The sequence below is a fragment of the Tachypleus tridentatus genome, chromosome 7 (assembly GCF_004210375.1).
Source record: "Tachypleus tridentatus isolate NWPU-2018 chromosome 7, ASM421037v1, whole genome shotgun sequence".
In the NCBI taxonomy this organism is placed as follows: domain Eukaryota; kingdom Metazoa; phylum Arthropoda; class Merostomata; order Xiphosura; family Limulidae; genus Tachypleus; species Tachypleus tridentatus.
In genome coordinates this window covers 132882559-132904918 of record NC_134831.1, presented here as the reverse complement: position 1 = coordinate 132904918, position 22360 = coordinate 132882559, and the positions used below count along the sequence as shown (strand labels likewise).

Here is a 22360-nt window from a genome sequence, read left to right as displayed (position 1 = left end):
AAAAGTAACTTTCTCATTGGGTGTTTAAAATTATTTCTAAAGTTTTATGGCTTGTGGGGTGGAGTTTGGCTAGTTTGTTAGCTTGAGATTACCAGATTTAAAATTTTGATCTTTTTTTACTCTTGTTTCTGATGAAAAAGAGTTTAGTGGTTACCTTTTGATTGTTGCACTAACTTAAAGCTGTTGGATACAGTTTATTTCACGAATTTAAGAAAATGAGGTTGAAAGGTTTTCTGTGTTTATTTCATGTGGATATTTAGTCTTTGTTTATTTTCTTGTTTCCAAATGTTTAATGTTACTCTTTAGTTATTTTACTGGTTTTGACCAATTGCATTCTAGGTTTGTGTGGAGTTTTTTTACAGTCTTGGGTTTATACGATTCAAATGTTTCTCTTTGATTACTTTACTGGTGTCAGAGCACTAATTTCACAATTACTCTTTAAACATATCATTGACTTAGAATTATTTACTCTATAATTAAAAATTAATGACTCTGTGTCTTTAACAGTATACAAAACCTATTGAAAAAGAGGAAGTAAAGAATGGCTCACGCCTTGGACTTGATGGGAAAGATATCACAAATAATAATAATTTGTCGACCAAGTCAAAGAAAAAGAAGATGACAGATGAAGAAATTATGGAGAAGTTAAGAAGCATTGTTTCTGTGGGAGATCCCAATAAAAAATATACTAAGATAGAAAAAATTGGCCAAGGGTAAGTCTAAAAGTAGTATGTATTGCAATAGCTTTTGTTTAAACTTAAAGAAAAGTACAGTAATTTAAATATAGTTATTGCACTTACTAGTACTTATTTTGGTTTGAATTTCTATATTTGATTTGGTCAGAAGTCTAAGTCTAAAATATAAATACTGAAGATTTCATGAAAGAGTGCAAAAGAATGATATTGTGAGTTAAAGTTAAATTTGTATTCAGCACTAAAATATTAGAGAGAAAAACTTCATTTTTGGAACATCATATACTTTTTACCTTAATCCTCAGGGTCACTGGGGCACTTGTCACAACTTTTCAACCAGATCTTGCCATCTTTCCCAATTTTCCACCTGCCTCTGGTAGTTAGACTCCAGGCCCATCCACACCTTGTGTTGTCTTCCCACTTCTTTACCCTTTCATCGTGCCTTACAAGATTGTCTTTGTCAATCCAGATAACCCTGAAACATGATCATATCATTTTGATAATGGTTGAGAGACTTTGTATGGTCCGATAGCCTGTTAGATCTTGCCATGGACCTCTTTGTTGGTAGCATGATCTTTATATAAGTTGCACAAAATCTTTCTGTACCAACTCATTGTTCATGGCCAATATTCTTTCTATATCTGCTGTGAGGTTCCATGTTTCACAAGCATACAGAAATATGGATATGACAAGTGAGTGAAACAGCCTAATTTTGGAACTAAGAGTGATATTGTTCCATAATGGTTTCAATCCTGCCATTGGTGTTGTTATCTGCACAAACCTGGAAAGTATCTTAGGTTTGGAACACTCATCTGTGACAGTTGATTCCAGGTATCTGTAACTTTTTGTGTTTCAAGTCTTTGTCCACATGTATTGATCTCAGTGTTGATTTTCAGTTTAATCTTCATGGCTCTGACTTCATTGCTGTAAATTGTAGATGCTTTGTTAAAGCATTCCACCAGTCTGGCTGGTTATTGCTCTTCTTTTGCTAAGCCATCAATGTCACCAGCAAAGTGAAGGTTATTGATTGTTTTGACTCCAATGCTGACAGTATCTACATGGTATTCCAAGGTATGTCATAATTCTTTCTAGTAATATGTTAAAGAGGGTAGATGAGAGTGGATTACCATGTCAAACTCGACCAATGTTTGAAACTTGTCCCCTAAGCTGCCATTTATGAGGATTGCACTCATGGTCTTGTCATAAAGGTTTTCAATGATCTGAACAAGATTGTCACTGAAGTTGTGCTTCCTCGTGGTTGCCCATAACACTGCTTGTCATACCCTGTCAAAGACCTTGTTAAAGTCTATGAAGACACAATAAAGGCCTTGTTAATGTTTGAGATACATTTCTCATATGGGATCCTGAGATTGAAGATCTGATCTGTGGTGTTTCGTCATGCTTCAAACTCGCTTATTTTTCAGCAGTGATTGTTTTTCACTTTGGGCTTTAACCTGTTTCTCTTTAATATGATCTTTAGCATAATATTACTTGAGTGACTGAGGCTTTTAGAACATAGTACTAATTAATAATTAGCAAGTATTATTGTACATTAACTATATCATGTTATTAATCAGCTGTTTTTTTTTAAGACCATATGCTGAATTTTAATTTTTGTTGAAGGTTTATTACTTTTTTCATAAAAAACTTTTTAAGTGAATGAATGTATGACATTAAACTGATCATTTTGTAAATTTTGTTACAAATTCTTTTTTTCTCCTTCAAATACATGTATATAGCAGGGAACTAAGTTCTGTATTGTTACCCTGCTGCAATTCAAAACAAGGGCTAATTAAATATCATGTACTGGCTACTCAAATATGAATCAGAATGTTTTGACACTTTTTTCACAATACTTCCTACTTTGACAATATCTCACTTCCTCCTTCTGCAGAAGAAGAAAATATTACCAGGGTTGTAAGCATGTTAGTACACATGAGAAATGTACTAGCTCAAACTGAGAGCTACTAGTTTATTTCTTTTATTAGTTTAATGACTTAGGTATACATTTGCAATTTGCAATAACTATCTTTATTTATTGCAATGGTTTCTTTAATAACATCATATTCCTTGCTGGGACAGCTGTAAGTTTGCAGGTTTACTATAAGAAAAACACACATAACATCAGTAGATTTGATGAAGGGAAAAATGTATGGGCTGGTTAACCAGTCTGTAGAATGTTATTCCTGATGTATTGAAAATATGGTTTAAATAGAAATTTTACAAATGTTCAACATTCGAAACACCTTACCTTTTTTCTGACCCATCAAGAGGAAAAAATGTGGAGTTACAAATGAGTAATTTGATTCACCTCAACCAAATACAACTATTTCATTTTAAATAAGTAAAATTTTGCATTAAAAATAACTGTTCTTCAGTTCCAGTAAAAATTAGTTACATAATTCAGAAAGTATTATAAATATGAAACTTAATAATTGGACATTTTAATTTAGAGAGGAGGGGATTGCCAAATAATGAAGAGTAAAATAATAGTGTAGAAAGACATCATTGCTGTGTAAACTTTTAAAGTATGTTTCATCATGCACAAGGTTACAATGTTTGTACAGCAGAATAATTAATAGTGATATACTAAAAATCATACATTCACTACAACAGATTAATTCATGCTTGTGGGCTTAGCTGAACTATAGTATTAAAAACTAACATAACATAGAGTACATTTTGAATGTAGCAGCAGAATACACTTTCAGATGGTTAATGTAATTTCAAGGAGTGGTGCTTACTCGAGTAAGTTGAAGTTGTACTGCTTATGTGTGTGAATATAATCTATCATTTATTTTTATCAACATTTTATAGTAGCTTTCATATAATGACAAACATTTAATTATGCATGATTTTTTTAATTGATTTATAAAATAAGTACAGTTTTACCACTTTACAAAAAATGATCAGATTAGAAAGATATGATAGAGGGTAGCTGATCTCGGAAGATTGTTTGATGGTAAATATATTAATTTATATGTTCTTTTCAGTTATTGTGAAGGAAGATATAAGAGCACTTTAATGCAGGAGAAAAATATATTTGTGTGAAAGATATAATTTTAAATTCTTAACTTGCAAGTGAAAATTTGGGACATCTTAAAATTTATAAATGTCTTGGACCAGGCAACTTTTGTTGTAATGTTTTAAAGGAACTTGAATATTTTAATTGTGAATCACTAGATAAAATATTTTTAGGTTATTGAGTAGTGGAAGAGTATTAGAAAATTTGAAACTAACTGATTTTAGTCCAATATTTAAAGAAATTGATGAACATTATCCAGGCAATTGAAAGCCAGTTAGTTTTACATCAGTAGTTGAAAATGTTTTGGGAAGTGTGATTAAAGATGTTACTTAAAGCAGTTTGATAGTGTCAAAAAGAAAATCTTCTTTAACCCTTAAACAGTGGCCATCATCAATTTATGCTGCTACCTACAACATTCCTGTTGTTTAAGGGTTAACAAACCTTATGACATTCTTTGAGAATGTTTTTGCTAGAGTTAATAAAGGAAACACTGTGAATTTATTTTACCTTAATTTTCAGAAAACATTTGATAAGATGCCTTACAAAATACTTGTTACAATAATTAAATCTGTGGGTGTGAGGAAAATGTTATTAAATTGGATAGAAAAATATCTGAAGAGTGGAAAGCAAAGAGTACTTATAAATGGAGTTGGTTTTGACTGAATCACAGTTACAAGTGGCATATATCTAGGTTCTTTGTTGCTTGTGTTTTATATTAATGATATTGAATGTTGAATAACAAACAAACTTTGCAGATGGCATTAAGATTTTTGGGAAGGTTAACAAAGATGCTGCACACTTACAGGGAGATTAAGATCATTTGATGTATTGGGTCAGTACATGGCAGATGGTGTGTAACTATCCAAAATGTAAGGTGATACATGAAGGCTTTCACAATTCAAATTATTAAAATTTAAATAGAAATATATTAAACACTGGTTAAAGGAAAGGATCTTGGTGTTGTGATTTTGATTGAAAAATCACTTAGGTCATCTGAATGGTTTATTGTAGCTATCAGTAGGACTAATAGGATTTTGTGTAGTATCTATAGAAATATTGAACACAGCACAATGGATATTGTTTAACTGTATAGATCTCTTGTAGGGCCTCATTTAGAGTACTGTATACAGTTTTGTCCTACCTTTCTAAAGAAGGACATTGAATTGTTCAAGAACGTTCAAAGAACTAGGATGATACCTGGTATGGTGGGATTGTTTTGTGAGGTGAAACTAAAATTTCTTAAACTTGTTTTCTCTAGAGAGGTGAAGGGTCAGAGGATTTGATTAAAGTGTTTAAGATTTATTAAGGATATTGATGATGTAGATCCATCAAACCTTTTTGTGTTTAACAAAGAAAACAGTCAGGCAGGGGACATAAATTCAAATTTTGGAAATGTAGGAGTTGTCTGCAGTTTAAACAGTATTACTTTTCAAGCAGGATGGTTGGCTTTTTGAATGAGCTGCCTTCAAAGGTGATGGAAGCAAAATATTTAACAGAGTTCAAGAAAAAATTGGATGAATACATGTGCAGTAACTAATGGTTATAGTAGGAAGCTGGAAGGGACATCCTCATTGGGATAAAAAACTCTCTTGTCCCTTAAATGTTTGAAGTTTGTAACAAATATTTTTAAAAGGAACAATATTATCACCAGAATTTAGTAATGTTTTCATATAAAGTAACTGGCACATCAGATATGTTTTCACATAAGATAACTGGTGCATCAAGGTATGTTTTCATATAAGATAACTGGTGCATCACAGGTATGTTTTCATATAAGGTCACTGGCGCATCACAGGTATGTTTTCATACAAGGTAACTGGCGCATCACAGGTATGTTTTCATACAAGGTAACTGGCGCATCACAGGTATGTTTTCATACAAGGTAACTGGCGCATCACAGGTATGTTTTCATACAAGGTAACTGGCGCATCACAGGTATGTTTTCATACAAGGTAACTGGCATCACAGGTATGTTTTCATACAAGGTAACTGGCGATCACAGGTATGTTTTCATACAAGGTAACTGGCGCATCACAGGTATGTTTTCATACAAGGTAACTGGCGCATCACAGGTATGTTTTCATACAAGGTAAATGGCACATCACAGATTCTTATTTTCCTTTCTTTGTTTCAGTGCTTCAGGAACTGTGTATACAGCTATAGAAACAGGGACTGGATTGGAAGTTGCTATTAAACAAATGAATCTAACCCAGCAACCTAAAAAAGAACTTATTATTAATGAACTTTTAGTAATGCGGGAAAACAAACACCCAAACATAGTGAACTATTTGGATAGTTATCTTATAGGTGATGAACTCTGGGTAAGTGTCCTTAGTATTACATATGGGTTAATTCTTTTGTTTTTAATTTTGTGTTACTAAGTGTTGGATAAGGTACTGTCTTTATTTAATTAAATGAGTTAGTTTTGAGCAACATAAGTTTAAAAAAGTTTTACACATCTCTCTTGCAAATCTGTTTTTCTTAATTGCAATTGTAAATAATAAATGACAGTAATGAGAGATTGTAAGCTGCAGCCATATTTGCTTCTGATACAGTAATTTTGAACTAATTTGGTATTTATGACTTTGAAACAACTATTACTGCATGCCATGTGCTCCTACTACTACTGTCTTATTTCCCACTAATACAAGATATATCATTAACACTCTTTAGTTTTCACCATCGCTTTATTCATCTTCCTTGTTTGTTTGGCTCATTTCATATGTGGTTATTGAAATAAAATTACTTTATGTAAAAAGTTAGGTTTAAATTATAAGCAGCTTATGTATTATGCTAAAATATATCATTATTTGTATAACTGTAAATATTGTTTAGCATGTAATACGATAAATATTAAATATTTCAATGTATCACATGAAATACATCAACTTTTTTTTTATATAAATGTTGAGAACTAGATCACAGTTTGCCAAAAGTGTACTTCAAAAAATTAATTTATTTTCCTACCTAAAAAAAAAAAAAGTTAGAAATTTGAGAACCAACAAAAATGTAGAAAAATGTTTTTTGTAATTAGTTCTTTCTATGAACCACATCATTCAAGATGATAAAAATCTAACTCTTAAGAAACATTATTACTTTATTTCTTGTCTCATGCGAAAACTATTTGAAGTACTTTGGTACGAGTACTTTATTACATAAACGATTACTGATAGAATCTTAAAATCAAGAAGACAAAAATTCTCATTACTATTTATAATTTTATTAAAGATTAAAATGTAAGTGAAATTTTAACCTTTGTTTGTTTAGGTAGTAATGGAATATTTAGCAGGTGGGTCCTTGACAGATGTTGTCACTGAAACCTGCATGGATGAAGGTCAAATATCAGCAGTTTGTAGAGAAGTATGTTTTATTATTAGTAGAGGTTTTTGCAGAAGAGATCTGATAACTAACGTATTTTAAAATATGTTCAATGATTATTTCAGTTCCTTCAAAACTCTATCACCTTAGTAGCAAAACTGGATATTTAATTCCATAAACTTTCACTTCTAAAGTAATAAAAAAAAAATTAACATTTCAACCTGTAATAATGAAGTTCCATCTAAAATTGATGAAGTTATCACAGTATAAACTCTGTAGTTCTTTCAAGAATTACAGGAAGTTTCACCTCTAGTGTATTATATGGAGGAACATCTGCAAGTGTATGAAAATTTTTATTAATTTATCATTGACAAGTTTTAGCTATACTAAATAACAGTCTGAACCATGTTAAAACTTACACCTTTGATGTAAATCCATATTGTACTTTTAATTTTTTATTGTATAAGTTATTCATTTGATAAAAAGAGTAACATTAAGATGGGACTGACAATTCAGACCAAATACATACCATAGAACTTAATGAATGGTTCAGCCTGAAAACAGATTAGTTAAAATTTCACAATCTTAGAATTAATTTTATCCCAAAAAACAAAACTTGGTAAAATTACAAAAATTTACTATTCATTTAAAAACTCCTGTAAACAAATGGTCTAGTTTTTCAGGATTAAGTGAAAACATGAAAAATCAAATGTTATGCAAGCAATATTATAACAACAACACTGTTTATTATCAGTTAAAACAATTTTAATATTTTTTGTTCTATTCCATGTTTGTATTGTTGTCTCCAAATGTAATGTGTATGCACATACATAATGTACTAAATATAACAAACACACTGAATTAAACTTATACTGATATCTTAAAATATTAGTGTGTGAAATAAATTCATATTTCATTTAGGTTCTCCAGGGATTAGAATTTCTTCACCTTAACCATGTGATTCATAGGGATATTAAAAGTGACAACATTTTACTGGGGATGGATGGTAACGTAAAGCTAAGTAAGTTTTGAGATGTAATTCTTTTGTGGATATGTATGGTTCTCAGTATTTTTGTTTGTTATGAAGTTTCTTTAAGTACAAGTTAGTTGAAAGTGTTGTGTTGATGTTTGCTAGTTGAAAGCTGGTATTAAACTATTATTATGAGCCAGTAATTTACAATTAGCAAACACAAAACAAATATAGAAATTTTGTTGAAAACTGTCCATCTGTCTGAACTTTAATTTTTAAAATATTATGCTACACTTGTAGATAGTGTTTCATAGAAATTTTTCTCTCTTCATCCAGTCAGACTGATGAGTTGTGATAGTGAATAAAAAGTTTATTGGGCTCTGACTTGTAGGAGACAAACCAACTGATTTAAAATGCTATTTTGCACACATCTCTGATCTTGAGTTGCAATGGGCAAACTAAGAACAGTGTGAAAAAAAATGTGTAGTTAACTTGTTTCTATAACAGTTTTTAAGCCTGTTGGTTTTCAGTATTTTGTCAGCTTTCAATGTTTACACAATGATTTTTGTTATTAGAATCATCTGTTTCATTCTAAAGTAAACAGAAATATATGTTATAAAGATGTTGAAACATCACGTGTCCTCCCTTTTCCTAAACCTTGGAAGTATTGCAATATTCCTTCAAAGTACTGTCCAATAGCTTTGACAAGCTGTCTCTGTAAGACATTAGAGAGGATGGTTAAAGCTCATTTTGTTTGGTTCCTCAAATCAAACAACCTCTCACTCGCACAGTTTGGGTTCTGATGACAGTGCTTTTCTTAGACCACCTGATTAGACTTGAAACATTGATCACAGAAGCCTTTCTCAGGATCAAAGAATACTGACACAAGATGTTGCTTGGAAGTATGGCATTTTACGAGATCTCTACTCATATGGGTTGTGTGACTATTTGCCCATTTTTTAAAAAAAATGTTTGATGGGCAGGCAATTCCATGTTTGTGTGGGTTCAACACTTTCATATTTTTCACTACAGGAACTTGGGCTGTGTCTTGAGTAGAACACTTTTCAGTATAAAGATTAATGCCATCAGTGGACAACTCCCCCCTGTATGTCAACAACTTCCACATCTCTTGTCAGTTGTCAAACATGAATTATATCGAATGGCAGCTACGGAGTGCCTCCAGTCATTTATTGAAGTGGACCACAGCAAATGGTTTTAACTTTTCTCTCTCTAAAACTGTTTGCATGCACTTTTGGCACCAACAGGGTATTCTCCTAAATCCTGAACTCCATATTGGTGAAGTTCTTTGACTTTAAGCTAACCGTTATACCATACATCAAGCAGCTACAAGTCAAGTGTACAAGGGCACTGAACATTCTTCGTATCCTCTCTTCCACTTCTTGGAAAAATGGATTGACATTCTATGCTAAAGATCCATTGTGCCCTCATTCAATCAAAACTGGGTCTTTGTCAGGACTTCAGCCTTGAATATGCTGGATCCCATTTATCATCAAGAGCTTTGACTCTGTATGGGGGCTTTCCACACTTCCCCAGTCCAGAGTTTCTACACAGTCTCATGAACCTTCTTTACACCTCTTCCATTTGCAGTTGCCTTTACTGTATGCTTCAACACTTCAATTTTGCCACAGCATACCACATAGGGTTGTGTTTTTCTTCCTCAGTGGGCTATGCTTTTTCAGAGGAGATAGTCTGCTATTGTTAATTTTGGCCTTCATATCCAAGCACAGTTGGGTAACTTGAATCTGTTCTTGGATGAGATTGCTGGATTCACTGGTCAGCCCATCCCACCATGGCTTATTATCATCCCCAAGTTTGATCTTTCTTTGAGTCATCTGAGAAAGGCTGATACTCCCAATTGGATGTACCATATTCTATTTGCTGAATATCTTTCGAACCATCCTTCCATTCCCATTTATACAGATGGTTTGATATCAGGTGACTGTTGTCTCTACCATGGTTTGTTGTGGTTCGGTTTTTGCACACACAATCTCCTCTGCAGTTTGTGTTCACTGACAAATTGTATGCCATTTGTTTTGTCTTGGATCACATAGAAGCTAAGCAATACTTTAGTTGTACTGTTCATACCAACTCACTTAGCTCTCTACTGACTCTAGAATTGCTTCACATTAGTTCTTGCCCATTCTTGCCAATATTCAAAACTGACTGGCCCATTTATTTTTAACATCTACTTCTATCCAATTCTTCTGGATATCATGCCATGTTTGTATTCACTGAAACGAGCTCATTGACACGGATGTTAAGTCTGTCTGCTCTGGCTCTATCGCTTCCGTACCTGTTCCATACATGGACTATGGTACTGTATTCAAGGCTCATTTCCACACCAGTTGGCAGTTGACTTGGAATGAGCAGTGATAACAAGCTTTTCCAGATAAAGCCCTCTATTGAACTTTGTTCGTCTTGTTTCTATAAGGATCAGAAAGAGGAAGTTGTCCTAACTAGATTATACATTGGTCAGTTTTAACTCATTGTTGACTTTTATCTGTGATTGGTAGACCAATGTGTGATCTATGTGACACTCAGATCACAACAGTCCACATTTTACTGTCATGCCATCACTACAACTCTGAACAACAGCACCAATTTAGACATGTCCACAGGTTTACCCCTGATGCTAGGCAGTGCCATTGGCAGTGATGATACTATCCATTTGTCAAGTGTTTTTAGTTTAAGGGCAATTGGCATTTTTAATGCTACTTAATTTTTTAATTCCAAAATTGGACTTTGTTTTGTTTCAACATGATTAATTTTTACGAATTTGAATAGTTTACTTTCTTTCTAATTTTTTACTAGTTGTTTGGTGCAGATAGGCTAGCTGCTTTATGCCATAAAATGCCAAACAACCAACCAACCTTTTGAATCTGGATTTGATTCCTATTTTACAACCAATATTTGCAATAAGAGCATAAGAAATTGAAATTTGAGTTAGCCATTCAAGTATTTGTTGTATTAATTTATCATTTGATGATATAATGAAGGTTAACAGAATTGTGTTTTGAAATAAATCAGAAGTCTGAACATTATAAAGTTAGTTTTGTTATATAGGTGATTTGAGGAGGATATTAGACAAAAAGAATGTCAACTTATTGTCTTCAATTGCTCTTATAAAAAGGAGATTGTACACCTGGCTGGATAGTTAAAATAATTTTACAAATCTTAAACTTTTACTAGCTAAGATCAGCCTAGTGAATTGACTACAGAACTATAACAGCTGTTAACTTGCTTTAAACTACTTTTGTAAGTCTGACTAGAAATATTTTGAAGTCATTTTTGTCTTTTTTCTTTCTCATGTGATAACTTTACACTTGATTCTTTTTATCATGCAGCTGACTTTGGATTTTGTGCTCAAATCACTCCAGAACAAAGTAAACGAACAACAATGGTTGGCACTCCTTACTGGATGGCTCCTGAAGTAGTGGCAAGGAAACAATATGGACCCAAGGTTGACATCTGGTCACTTGGAATTATGGCTATTGAAATGATTGAAGGTGAACCGCCTTATCTTAATGAAAATCCTCTCAGGGTAAGTAAGGGTTGCCAACTTAAGGTGTTTGTTTGGTACTTCAAAGTGCAGTTGTATGCTTTGATCAAAACGTTTTCCAGAAAGTGTGGGGATAGCTATAATTAAAAATATAAAAACAAAGCTTTCCATAGTATTCATGCATACAAATGTATTAAAGGTAATGACAATTGTGTGTGCAGTAACAAACAGGGTAAAATATTAGGTATAACAAATTTATAAAGTTAAACCATTTTATTATTAAACTCCCTACTTTAAGTAATAGCATAGCTTTATTCCAGCTGTCTTCTCTTATAATAACTTGTATACTTTATTGTTACATTATTGTATACTTTATTGCTTATTTCTGATTGTTTTTTGTTTAATTGATTTCATCCATTTTTGTTCTATATTTTAATTTCTGTTTGTAAAATGTTTGAACTTTATAAATTTTGCTATTTAATGTGTTAACCCTCTTCATTATATTTTACTGAAGATGTAATGTGTACATTCTGAAATTTTCAAACTTTAAATGTTCGTCACTGTACACAATGTCAAGTGAATCTGTTGCTTGTATTGAATTGTGAAAGTTTTCTTGACACCGCGGAAAATGTTCATCCAACGGAACACACTAGAATAAAGTTCTTTCAAAAAAAAAAAAAAAAACAATTTTTTATATACATATAAAAATCATAAATCAAATGTTCAAGCTATAATTTTCAATTAAACACTTGTTCATTTCTAAATACAAATGTTCCAGATAAACTATGCTACAGTTTTTGCGACATTAAGATTATTAGATAATGTAATAAATTAACTTGTTCATCTTCACAAAACTTTATGAAACACAGCTTGTAAACTGTCATGGTTTTCCACTAAAGTTTCTCCTACTACACTTTGGACACTGTTCAAATTAGCAACAAGTTCAAGTCTTCTTGCTATAGATTATGGGATTAATTATTTTTACAGTGTTTTATCAACTTTTCAAAACTATCATACTTGTACCTTAATTTTTAAAGTAATAAATGAATACATTTATTATGATGAACCTTGAATTCACGTTCTTGCTATAGTGAAACCAATCTGTTTAACAATCAGTGATGAATTTATATGCAAAATGGCTCGTTTGGGCTGAAAACACTTTACATAGAAGACGATGACCGAAGAAGGTCTTGTTCACTCTTCTATGTAAACCAATCTGTTTAACAATTCCTTATTTAGTAGGAAATTGTCACTAATTTAGTTCCATTACTTTGTTATACTTATCATTGCTGTTACTTTAACTCTTGTATCTTGTGCATTTGAACTGGTTCTTGGGTTTCTAATTCAATTAGACATTGCAATTGCCTGCTGTTTAATTTCTTAAATCCAAACAGACAGTAACAGTGTCTGGTAACATTTATGTCCAATTTTTTACCATGTTATCTGTCTTTTACAAATAAACCCAAAATTTTATAAGGTTTAGTGATAACTGTTAGGACAACATGAAAATTCTGGCAGAACAGCAAAAATCATGTTTTAAAGAATTAAGATTGACTGTTTGTATAGTGAATAATTAAAATAGAATTAGTTGTGTTAAACAGCTCATAGTATGTTTAGTAAATTATTTATTACATTTAGTTATTCTTAAGTATTAATATATCTGTTTATTGTGAGATTTTGTTATTCATTTACTTTGTTTATTATTATTACTTCGTAAAATTTACTTATTTTTTGTCATACTATCACTACAATGCTGTTACCCCTTCCCATATAATTAAACAGTAATATGTTAGGTAATTAATCCAAGATGTTAATTTAAAGTTATGCTTTTGGAGCCATTTGGACATTGTTAGAGAAGAGTATCTAAAGATTTGTGTACACTATTATCATGGTTATCAAGGAACGTGATTGGTAACAGTGCACAAAGCAGATGGATATTTTTTTATGTATTTTGTAATTAAGGTATATTCTATTTCCTCTGTATTGGCTAAAATGTTTAATATGTGTGTAATTATTTTTATCATTATGTATATTTAATTTATTACTGTTATTATCAGCAGAATTATTTAGTGTTAACTTAGGTTATTGATTTAGTCACCATGTCACACCTTTTTTTCAGGCATTGTATCTAATAGCAACAAATGGGAAGCCGGAAATTAAAGAAAAAGATAATCTGTCTCCAGTCTTCCAAGATTTCCTGGACAAGTGTTTAGAAGTGGATGTAGACAAACGACATACAGCCTCTGAACTCTTAAAGGTACATTATTAATTACTGTTATTGAACTAGGCTATTTTGTTTTGCTTTGAACCTGTTGCCCTAAAAATGTGTTGTCATGTTTGGCTGTTCATCATAGTTTGAGAATTTCAACTTAATAGGAAAAAATACTTGAATATTTGTAATATCAGTAATTCCCATACAGTATTAACTTTTACTGCTGAAAAATGGTGTAATTTTTACATCACTGATCAACTTTTGTTTAAATATTTTTTACTGAAACCTTTTTCAGATACGGTTAGATCCATCCATTCCCGTTTACTTCAATTGATCTGAGTAAGAGAAGTGTTTGAACTTGATAATAAAATTTCTGAGATTATATAACTCATTTAGAGCTCATTTTCTGATACTATAAATTCTAACGCTTGTAACATTCATAAAAACCACCTGAATTGCACTACATTTTGTATGGTTCATCTAAGAGATAGTTCTCTCTATATTTTTCATCACAAAGTTGATTTAGTGTCAGAATCTTTCCTTGTTATTCATATGTAATCATAGTATACATATATAAACCACTTATAGAAAAAATATTCCATGCAAGATGAATATTAATTTTTATACATTTAATGAGATAGAATTTGTTTTTTGCTAATAAGAGTTACTTGTCTGTTTACTGTATTTTCATAACTTTTTGCAAAACAAGTGTTTTTGCCATTGTAACTGTTAGTAGTTTGATAATGTCAGATATATTTATAGAATAAGTAAGTTGTTATAGTTTGCAGATCTTCAATATCACAAAACCACTTGTTAATTCATGTTGCTATGAATGAAATCTATCATACAATATCCCAAGGAGAAAGTTAAACTAGAACCTTACCAATTAGTTCATTGTATGATGAAGCCTACAAAGTTCAGAAAGAAAACAAATGGGATACATACAATGCCATTCATTATATACATAAAATTATTATCATGTTTATATAAGTCACATAAAGACCATTCATGCACATCCAAAATTATTAAAAATATTTATTATTATTTTATTTTCTAATACTCGATCTGTCTATAATTTAAGAAAAACTGATCCTGGTGACGCTATCAAACGAGAAAAACCTAGTAAATCGCCATGACTTATAGTTAGACAATACAAATTGTGAAATATTTCCGTAGGATAAAGATATAACGTTATTCCATATTTTAAGTACTGTCATAGATGCACGAGTAAGAGAGAAGTAAACACATCTACAATAAAAAAGTAGGTGATCTCATTGCCAATATTATTGACTTGTAATTGGAAACAAATACTTGTCTTTGAAGGAGGTGATAAAGTTTTTAATTTCTTTCTAATAATTAATGGAAAATTTCACTTCATTAATGGTTTTAGAAACAATTAGAAGGACTTTGTCATTTTTTTCTTTTGTGTGGTTTTGATATCTGTTTGAGTTTCATTCCAAAGTAAGGTGGACCCAGCATGACCAGGTGATTAGGGCTCCCGACTTGTAATCTGAGGGTTGCAGGTTTGAATCCCCATCGCACCAAACATGCTCACCCTTTCAGCCATTGGAATATTATACATGATGGTCAATCCCACTAGTCATTGGTAAATGAGTAGCCCAAGAGTTGGTGGTGATGACAAGCTGCCTTCCCTCTAGTCTCATGCTGCCAAATTACAGATGGTTAGTGCAGATAGCCCTCATGTAGCTTTGCATGAAATTAAAAAAAAAAATCAAAGTAAGGGAAGTTCTATAATATATTACTGTACAACTGGAAATTCAAGAAATTATAAAAAGACTGGTGTAGGACTGCTAATGTTTAGCAGTTGTTTTTGTAATGTATGTTTCTTTGCTGATGCTTTTCATGATAAAAGGTGTGTAACATTGTGATCAATAAAAAATTTCAAACTTAAGACGTTTACAGAGGAATAAATAAATTCAACTTGTATATTCTACAATGTTTGTTGGATTTACAGACTTGTAAACATAAACTAGTTTCTTGAGACATCATAAATTTCATCATTGGTTAGAATGCTTTAGTCTTGCATCAATACATTTGCTTTGCTTTTGTTTATACAGATCATGTTTATAGAGTAGTAATGTAAGAAGTATTTACTCTTCATTTATCAAAATGTCATTAGAATACTACAGTTCATGTTTATAGAGTAGTAATGTAAGAAGCATTTACTCTTATCAACATGTCATTAGAATACTGTACATTGTTGAAATGTTATTGAAGTGCAGAATAAATTAGTAAAATGTGTATGGTGTTGAATAAGCAGTTTTGTTAAACAACTTTTGTTTTTTTCACACAGCATCCTTTCCTGAAGCTAGCTAGACCTCTGACAACTTTACAACCTCTTATATTGACAGCCAAAGATGCAATCAAAAGTCATTAATAGCTCATTAATGTTGAAATGACTTGCCAGAAGCAATTTATGAAGGCCAGCATCACTTTAGGAAAAGAAAATAAACAGATTGTTTGCCAGATTTCCCCAAGAGTAGTAGTGTGTTGTGTACACAATAAGCCGACTAAAGGAAATATTTCATGTTTTGTTAAACAGTTATACCACCAACAATGTGAAACTGCAATGACAAATACTTTCTATTTTGCTGAAGATTTGTAACATCTATGAAGTGTAGGGTCACAAACAGCTTTTCCCATTTTGCTTATAAAGTGTATCATGCAAAGTTTTCAACATTGTGGTAATAATTTGCAACCAAGAACAGTTTTTTGTAGCACAAATGCTGGCATTTTGCATATGTTGGCATTAAACATGTTAGACACTGGTTAACACTAAAACGTGCAGGTTTTAGTGCTCTATACTGCCATAAGAACTTGGAGTATTAAGTAATTTGATTCTGTTTAAAGCTTTTGTGCTTGACACCTTAAATTTCTTCACTGTGTTGCAGACAACAAGTTAAAGGCTACATAATAAATCTAAAGGACGATCTTACCATAGTACTCCTTTTCATGTGTCTGTTTTTTGTTTGTGTGTGTGTGTGTAACCTGTATAAGGTAGCTAAAACATAGTCCTGAGGCAACATTGTTAAGTATACTGTTTTAAGTCTATAGAATAAAAGTGTCATTAAATAAACACATACTTGTAGCCTTTAAAAAATTGAGTTTTCATTATAAAAACACTATTGACATTTGGTCAGTAATATACTCATAATTTTATGACTGGTAAATACTGGTGATCTTCAGAATTTTATTTTATTATTGTGAAAGCAAAATTGTGTCTGGTCAATACGTTCACAAGCATTGGCACATGTTGGTCAATGCTGTATCAAACAAAATAATTACTTAACATGTTAGTATTACTTGAGAAAATGTTGGCACTGTTATAGGGGCAGTTTTTTTTCAATGTGTATTACCTTTGCAGAGTATAATGTAAGGTAAAAATTTATCAGTAATTTGTTTACTTCAAGAAGTGACATGAATAAATTAATAACTATCTTAAGTTACAGCAGTTGAGAGGGGTACTTAAAAACTTTAATTGAATAATTAGGCTCTTACATCAATTTTTAAAAAAATGGTATGTCAACTTTTTTGTTGGTGAATGCATTTTTTAATGTAATATATGAATATCGTTTTGAGAAATACCTAATGTGTTATGTTTTATATACTTAAACAGAAAGTAGATAAATTCAGAAAGGTAGATAGTAAGCAATGCAACATGCTATACTAGTACAAGATTTTAAATTTTCTGTATAAGTTCACCATAAGGAAACTGTAATCCTTAGGGTGGTGCAAAACAAGTTTCCTATGAATTGGTTATAAACTATGTACCTTAATTTTCATTGAAGAATATGTGATATTAATGTTAACTATGCATCTTTATAAAGCCTGTGTTTGGTATGCCTTTTTTTTTTTTTTTTCCCTTTGGTCATTGTATCAGTTTGTTTGCTATTTATTAAAGCAAAGTTTAAGGAAAGACATGCATATTAGCACCTCCCATTGAGGGTTTACAGTATAGAATCATTCATGAACTTTATTGTTTATTCCATTCTATACAATTCTAGTGTCATGTAAAAAATGAAACTGGCACCAAGAACAAGCATTCTGTGATCTCGTATTTTCTAGTCGTGGAGATGTTGACATGAGTGTTTTCTGGTATTTTCACATGTTTCCGTTTTCAAGTTCCAATCATTATATATGTGATTTTTGCTGAGAATAAGCATATTTTTCTTATTTTTTATCTATTTCACTGGTAATGGCTTTGAACTAATTTTTAATCAACTCTAAATGAATATATTTTGTAATCTTTGTATATTGACTACTTTTTTTAATGAAATATTTAATTTAGGAGTCTGTGTCTGGATCCAGTTTAGGTGTTAACCTAAAAAGCCTTATTTACCTGAAACTGTGTTTGAGGGATCTGATCATAGTGCACTGTAGCTTAGAAGACGTCAAAGTATTTTGAAACATGAATTGTGAAGAAGGAACGTTGGCACTACTAATTTGTTTTAATTTCCCCCAGATTAATTTTATTCTATAAATGATCATGCAGTAGGTACCTACTGTTAATTCATTGTGATATCAGATAAGTAAATAGTGTACTTTTAAAAACACTTCTTTAAATCAAGTAAATGACATATTTTATAAGTATGATTTCTACCTGCTGTGTCTGACAATATAAAATATTTTTAAAAATCCCATGTTACAAATAAGTATGAAACTTGTGTTTAACTTTAGAATTACTGAGGTCAAACATAAATGCATTTATACACCAAATTGCTTCTGGGTATATGACCTTGTTGGTAATAAAGTCCCTAATAACAAGTCACACAAAACAGTGTACACAGAAGTACTTTAATTTATGTGCTTCAGCCCCATAATTACTGGTTAGATCCTCTGTGTGTTTTATAATTAATATCATATAATATGCACGTGTTGCCAGTAATGAAAGGAAGAGAACAAGTCAGTAATTTGAAAATGTTGATCTCATAACTTTTAGCTTTGTTCTTAACTGTGACATTACATCTTATTTTGTACATCCTTTCCATATAGTACATTTTATGCCATGTCTATTATTAGGCATATTTTGAATAAGTTCTCTCATTTCACCTAATTTATTGTATAATTTCTAGTAGTGTCTATTTCGGTATGTTTTGATGAGAGTAGAATATTTTTGGTCAGCTTTAATAGGACGATTTTCCAAGTGAGGTGCCTCGATTCATGTTGCAATTTTTAGTAATACTTCTTTTATAATCCACATTTTTAAAATGATTTTTTTACACAGATCTTATCACTAATTTGTAGAAGTAACTGAAATATGTGAGCAGGTGCACTAAAAATACATGTTAAGCTTATTCATGTGTCTCAGTTTTGCTGTTACATATTTGTGGTGCTATTAAAATGCTTATAATTCCAGTATTTATTTAAATGTATGTTCCAAGCATTTGAGCATTACCTGTATATGGACAATGTTTCACCCAAATATTTTTTTATATATTCTACCTTTTTTGAAAATTATTGAAAAAAAAGGCATACTTATGAAACATTTTTTGTTGAACACAAAAAATATTGACAGTTCAATTAAGGTAAAGAAAACTTAAGAAATTGCCCACAGTTGAAACATCACTCAAAAAAAAACTGGAATATTCATAAAAATTAGAGAAATTTTGGTGGTTGACTTCATTTGATTACTGCATTCAAGTCTTAATTTTCCACAAGGTATGCATTTTATATTTTATCAAAGTAATGCCAAATTTTCACAAAAACAAACTATCTTTTGATGTTGTATTCCTATTTGTAGAGGGAGAGTCAGTAATCATGGAGGTGAGACATACTGGATTGGAGCATTACCTGTTTACATCTGCAACCTAAACTTTTAAGGGTGAACATAACTTAATTCACCATCAGTCTAGTCTTAAACTCACTAATTAAAAATAAAACAATTTTCTGCACGTGTCTTATGTTTTCATAAATTAAAGTATTAAAATTTAAACCATCCTTTTGGAGGTGCATAATGATTTATGGGTATTTTTTTCAAGAAGGAAAGAGGTGTTTGGTGAGTTTAGATTTGAAAGATTTAAGGGCTATTCTTAATAATGTATTGATTAATGTATTTGTTTTTTGCATGATTTATAATGTTTACTATTTAATACTTATTTTACATGTGAGTAAAAGAAAATTCAAAATTGTTTAAAATATTTTTAATATAAATTCTTGTTTATCTCAGACAATATGCATATAATAAAAAACAATTGTACTTAAGGTCAACAGGTAGCTACAATGCTTTATTATTGTTTCTCACTGATGTTTGGACTACAGTCATTTTGAAAATAAACATGTTAAATTTACATTCTCTTTTTGTGCTTCTACATTGTGTGGTACTTATTTCTCTGTGTAAACAAAAGTTGGGATGAGGGACTGTAAATATACTACATTTTTAATGGATTAAGTAATTAAAGTATATTAAAAGGTACATATATCTAGATTAAGGTGGAAAAGAGCACTTATTAAAAAATCTTTTAATTTTTACAAATGTTTTGAGAGATATGCCAGCAATAGTAGGCTAGGTGGTTAAGGTACTCAGCTCGTAATCTGAAAGTTACAGGTTCGAATCCCCATCACACCAAGCATGCTCTTTTAGTCGGGGGGGGGACATTATAATGTTTCAGTCAGTCCCACTATCTGTTGGTAAAAATTGTTTGTAGTTGGTGGTGATAACTAGCTGCCTTCCCTCTAGTCTTGCACTGCTAAATTAGGGACGGCTAGTGCAGATAGCCCTCGTGTAGCTTTGCGCGAAATTCAAAAACAAACAGTATATTAGCTATTTCAATCATTCGTTATCATACATGCAGATGTATGAACTACTGAAATAATATTAGTATGTTTCATTCTTCTGAGGTGCTTTTACATCACACAAGGGGTTTTACAGAATCTCCCATTTACTTACATGCATAATATATGATACACACATAAACCATATCAACACGAACACAGACATCAAATACACAGAAGTTGGGTGCAGGCCCCTTTTTGGCCTTAGCTTATTAAAGTTTTGGTATTCCGTGCGATTAATGGACGGAACATAAGTAATTGTACTCTGTCAATATGGGATTTGTCACTAAAGTGGAGGCAGTCAGCTTGTAATAAATTGGGTATATCGAGTTTGGCTATTTGGAAAGTTATGTTATTTAAAATAATTAGTCATACCGTAAGCTTTACAAGTGAAGTCAAAGCACAAACGTCTTAGAAATAGGAATTGTTTCTGGTCAGCAGAGCAGAGAGCGTGGCAGGCGTTTCAGTTGAAAATTATCTAATCTCAAACCAAGGAAGGCTCCGGATCAGATATAACCTGGCGCGTTCCGAAATTTTGTTTCTCTTCATGCTCCCTCCCCTCCCCGTGGTGATGATTGTTTGAGTAACCTGAATATTTCGACCACAAGAGATGTTAAAAGTTAAAATTTGGATGAAAAAAGAAAGACGAAAAACTACTTTCGACATTCTCGATATCTGATTCAGTTAAATTAATTTAGAAGGTAAGTAGCGGCGAAAAAACCGACGACAGGAACCGAAAAGAACTATATGTCACGCTTCTGTTACCACTTTTTTTTTTTTTTTATGTATAATGGTATCAACTTCAAAGAGAGTATTTGGGGGATACGGACACTCCGAGCTGTACTATTTTTTTATTTTATTAGAGGATCATATTCGACCCTCCCACACATCTGCGTATAAGTCTGCATAAACTACAGCAAAATCCCGACCTATTTTCTAAATGTTTACCTGTTTTACAAAGGTCAGAACTATAGCTTAACTTTTGAAATGCTATTGAATAACTTTTTCACTTTTTTTTTAAATTTTACTGGTATAAAATACTTGTCCATTTCAGGGTTCAACCCCTCGGTGTGGATTCCTGTACGTGGTGAGGGGACCTCCCAGGGAAGGTTCTGTTCTTTCAGTTTACCTCCTCTGGGATCTAAACATCCACGTGTTTGTGGTGGCGACCCGTGAAAGGGAGGAGAGGATCCTGGTGGTTGAGGGTCCAACCCTAACACACCACTTTGGCCTTGAATTCCTGTAGACGGGTGGCCCTTCTTGGATCAATCGGCTGGTCCACTTGGGCTAGAGTCAACCAAGTACCAATGTTGGAAGTTCTCAACGGGTGTTGTGGACATTGTGTCTGATGCTGGTGTTTGGGTATAGTGCTCACGAAACCTGGCGTTGCTGCAATGTCCTTGCATGACATTGTAGTGCGTCCCCTCGTAGGTCTCATGGTAAGTTGGGTCAATGGGTACCGAAATTTTCCTTTTTCCTGTGGATCCTCCAATAAAAATTGTAAATAAAATAGTGGAAAAACAGTTAATAGGTAAACGACCGCGTCTTGAAGACTCTGAGCAGCAATTTTCAACACCTGTACCCCATTTTCTTATATTATATTCTCTTTCAGAAAAACCTTTAGGGCAAATGTCCCCCCTTTTTTTTATTCAGAAGAGACTAGATGGACTTGCTGGCTCTCCAAAGTCAGTAAAAAATCTTCGATCTGTATACATATTGGTTAAAACATCTAAGTGAACTCTTGAATTCAAAGGCAATGGGGGATGTACCTATTGAGGTTACCCCTCATACTACCTTGAATTCATCACGAGGAGTTATTGTTGAGAAGGAT

General features: G+C 32.0%; 1 protein-coding gene across 8 annotated transcripts in view; it reads left to right on the top strand.

Moving 5' to 3' along the window:
• LOC143256632 (serine/threonine-protein kinase PAK 3-like) overlaps nt 1-20045 on the top strand; it is a 50534-nt gene extending 30489 nt beyond the window's left edge. For all 8 annotated transcript variants that reach the window (XM_076514096.1, XM_076514094.1, XM_076514095.1 and 5 more), the window contains 7 exons: nt 508-713; nt 5852-6038; nt 6985-7077; nt 7957-8056; nt 11371-11567; nt 13645-13782; nt 16052-20045. In XM_076514096.1, the coding sequence (XP_076370211.1) occupies nt 508-713; nt 5852-6038; nt 6985-7077; nt 7957-8056; nt 11371-11567; nt 13645-13782; nt 16052-16135 (1005 nt within the window). In that variant the 3' untranslated portion in view covers nt 16136-20045. The remainder of the gene's footprint in view (nt 1-507; nt 714-5851; nt 6039-6984; nt 7078-7956; nt 8057-11370; nt 11568-13644; nt 13783-16051) is intronic.
• The last annotated feature ends 2315 nt before the right edge of the window (nt 20046-22360 follow it).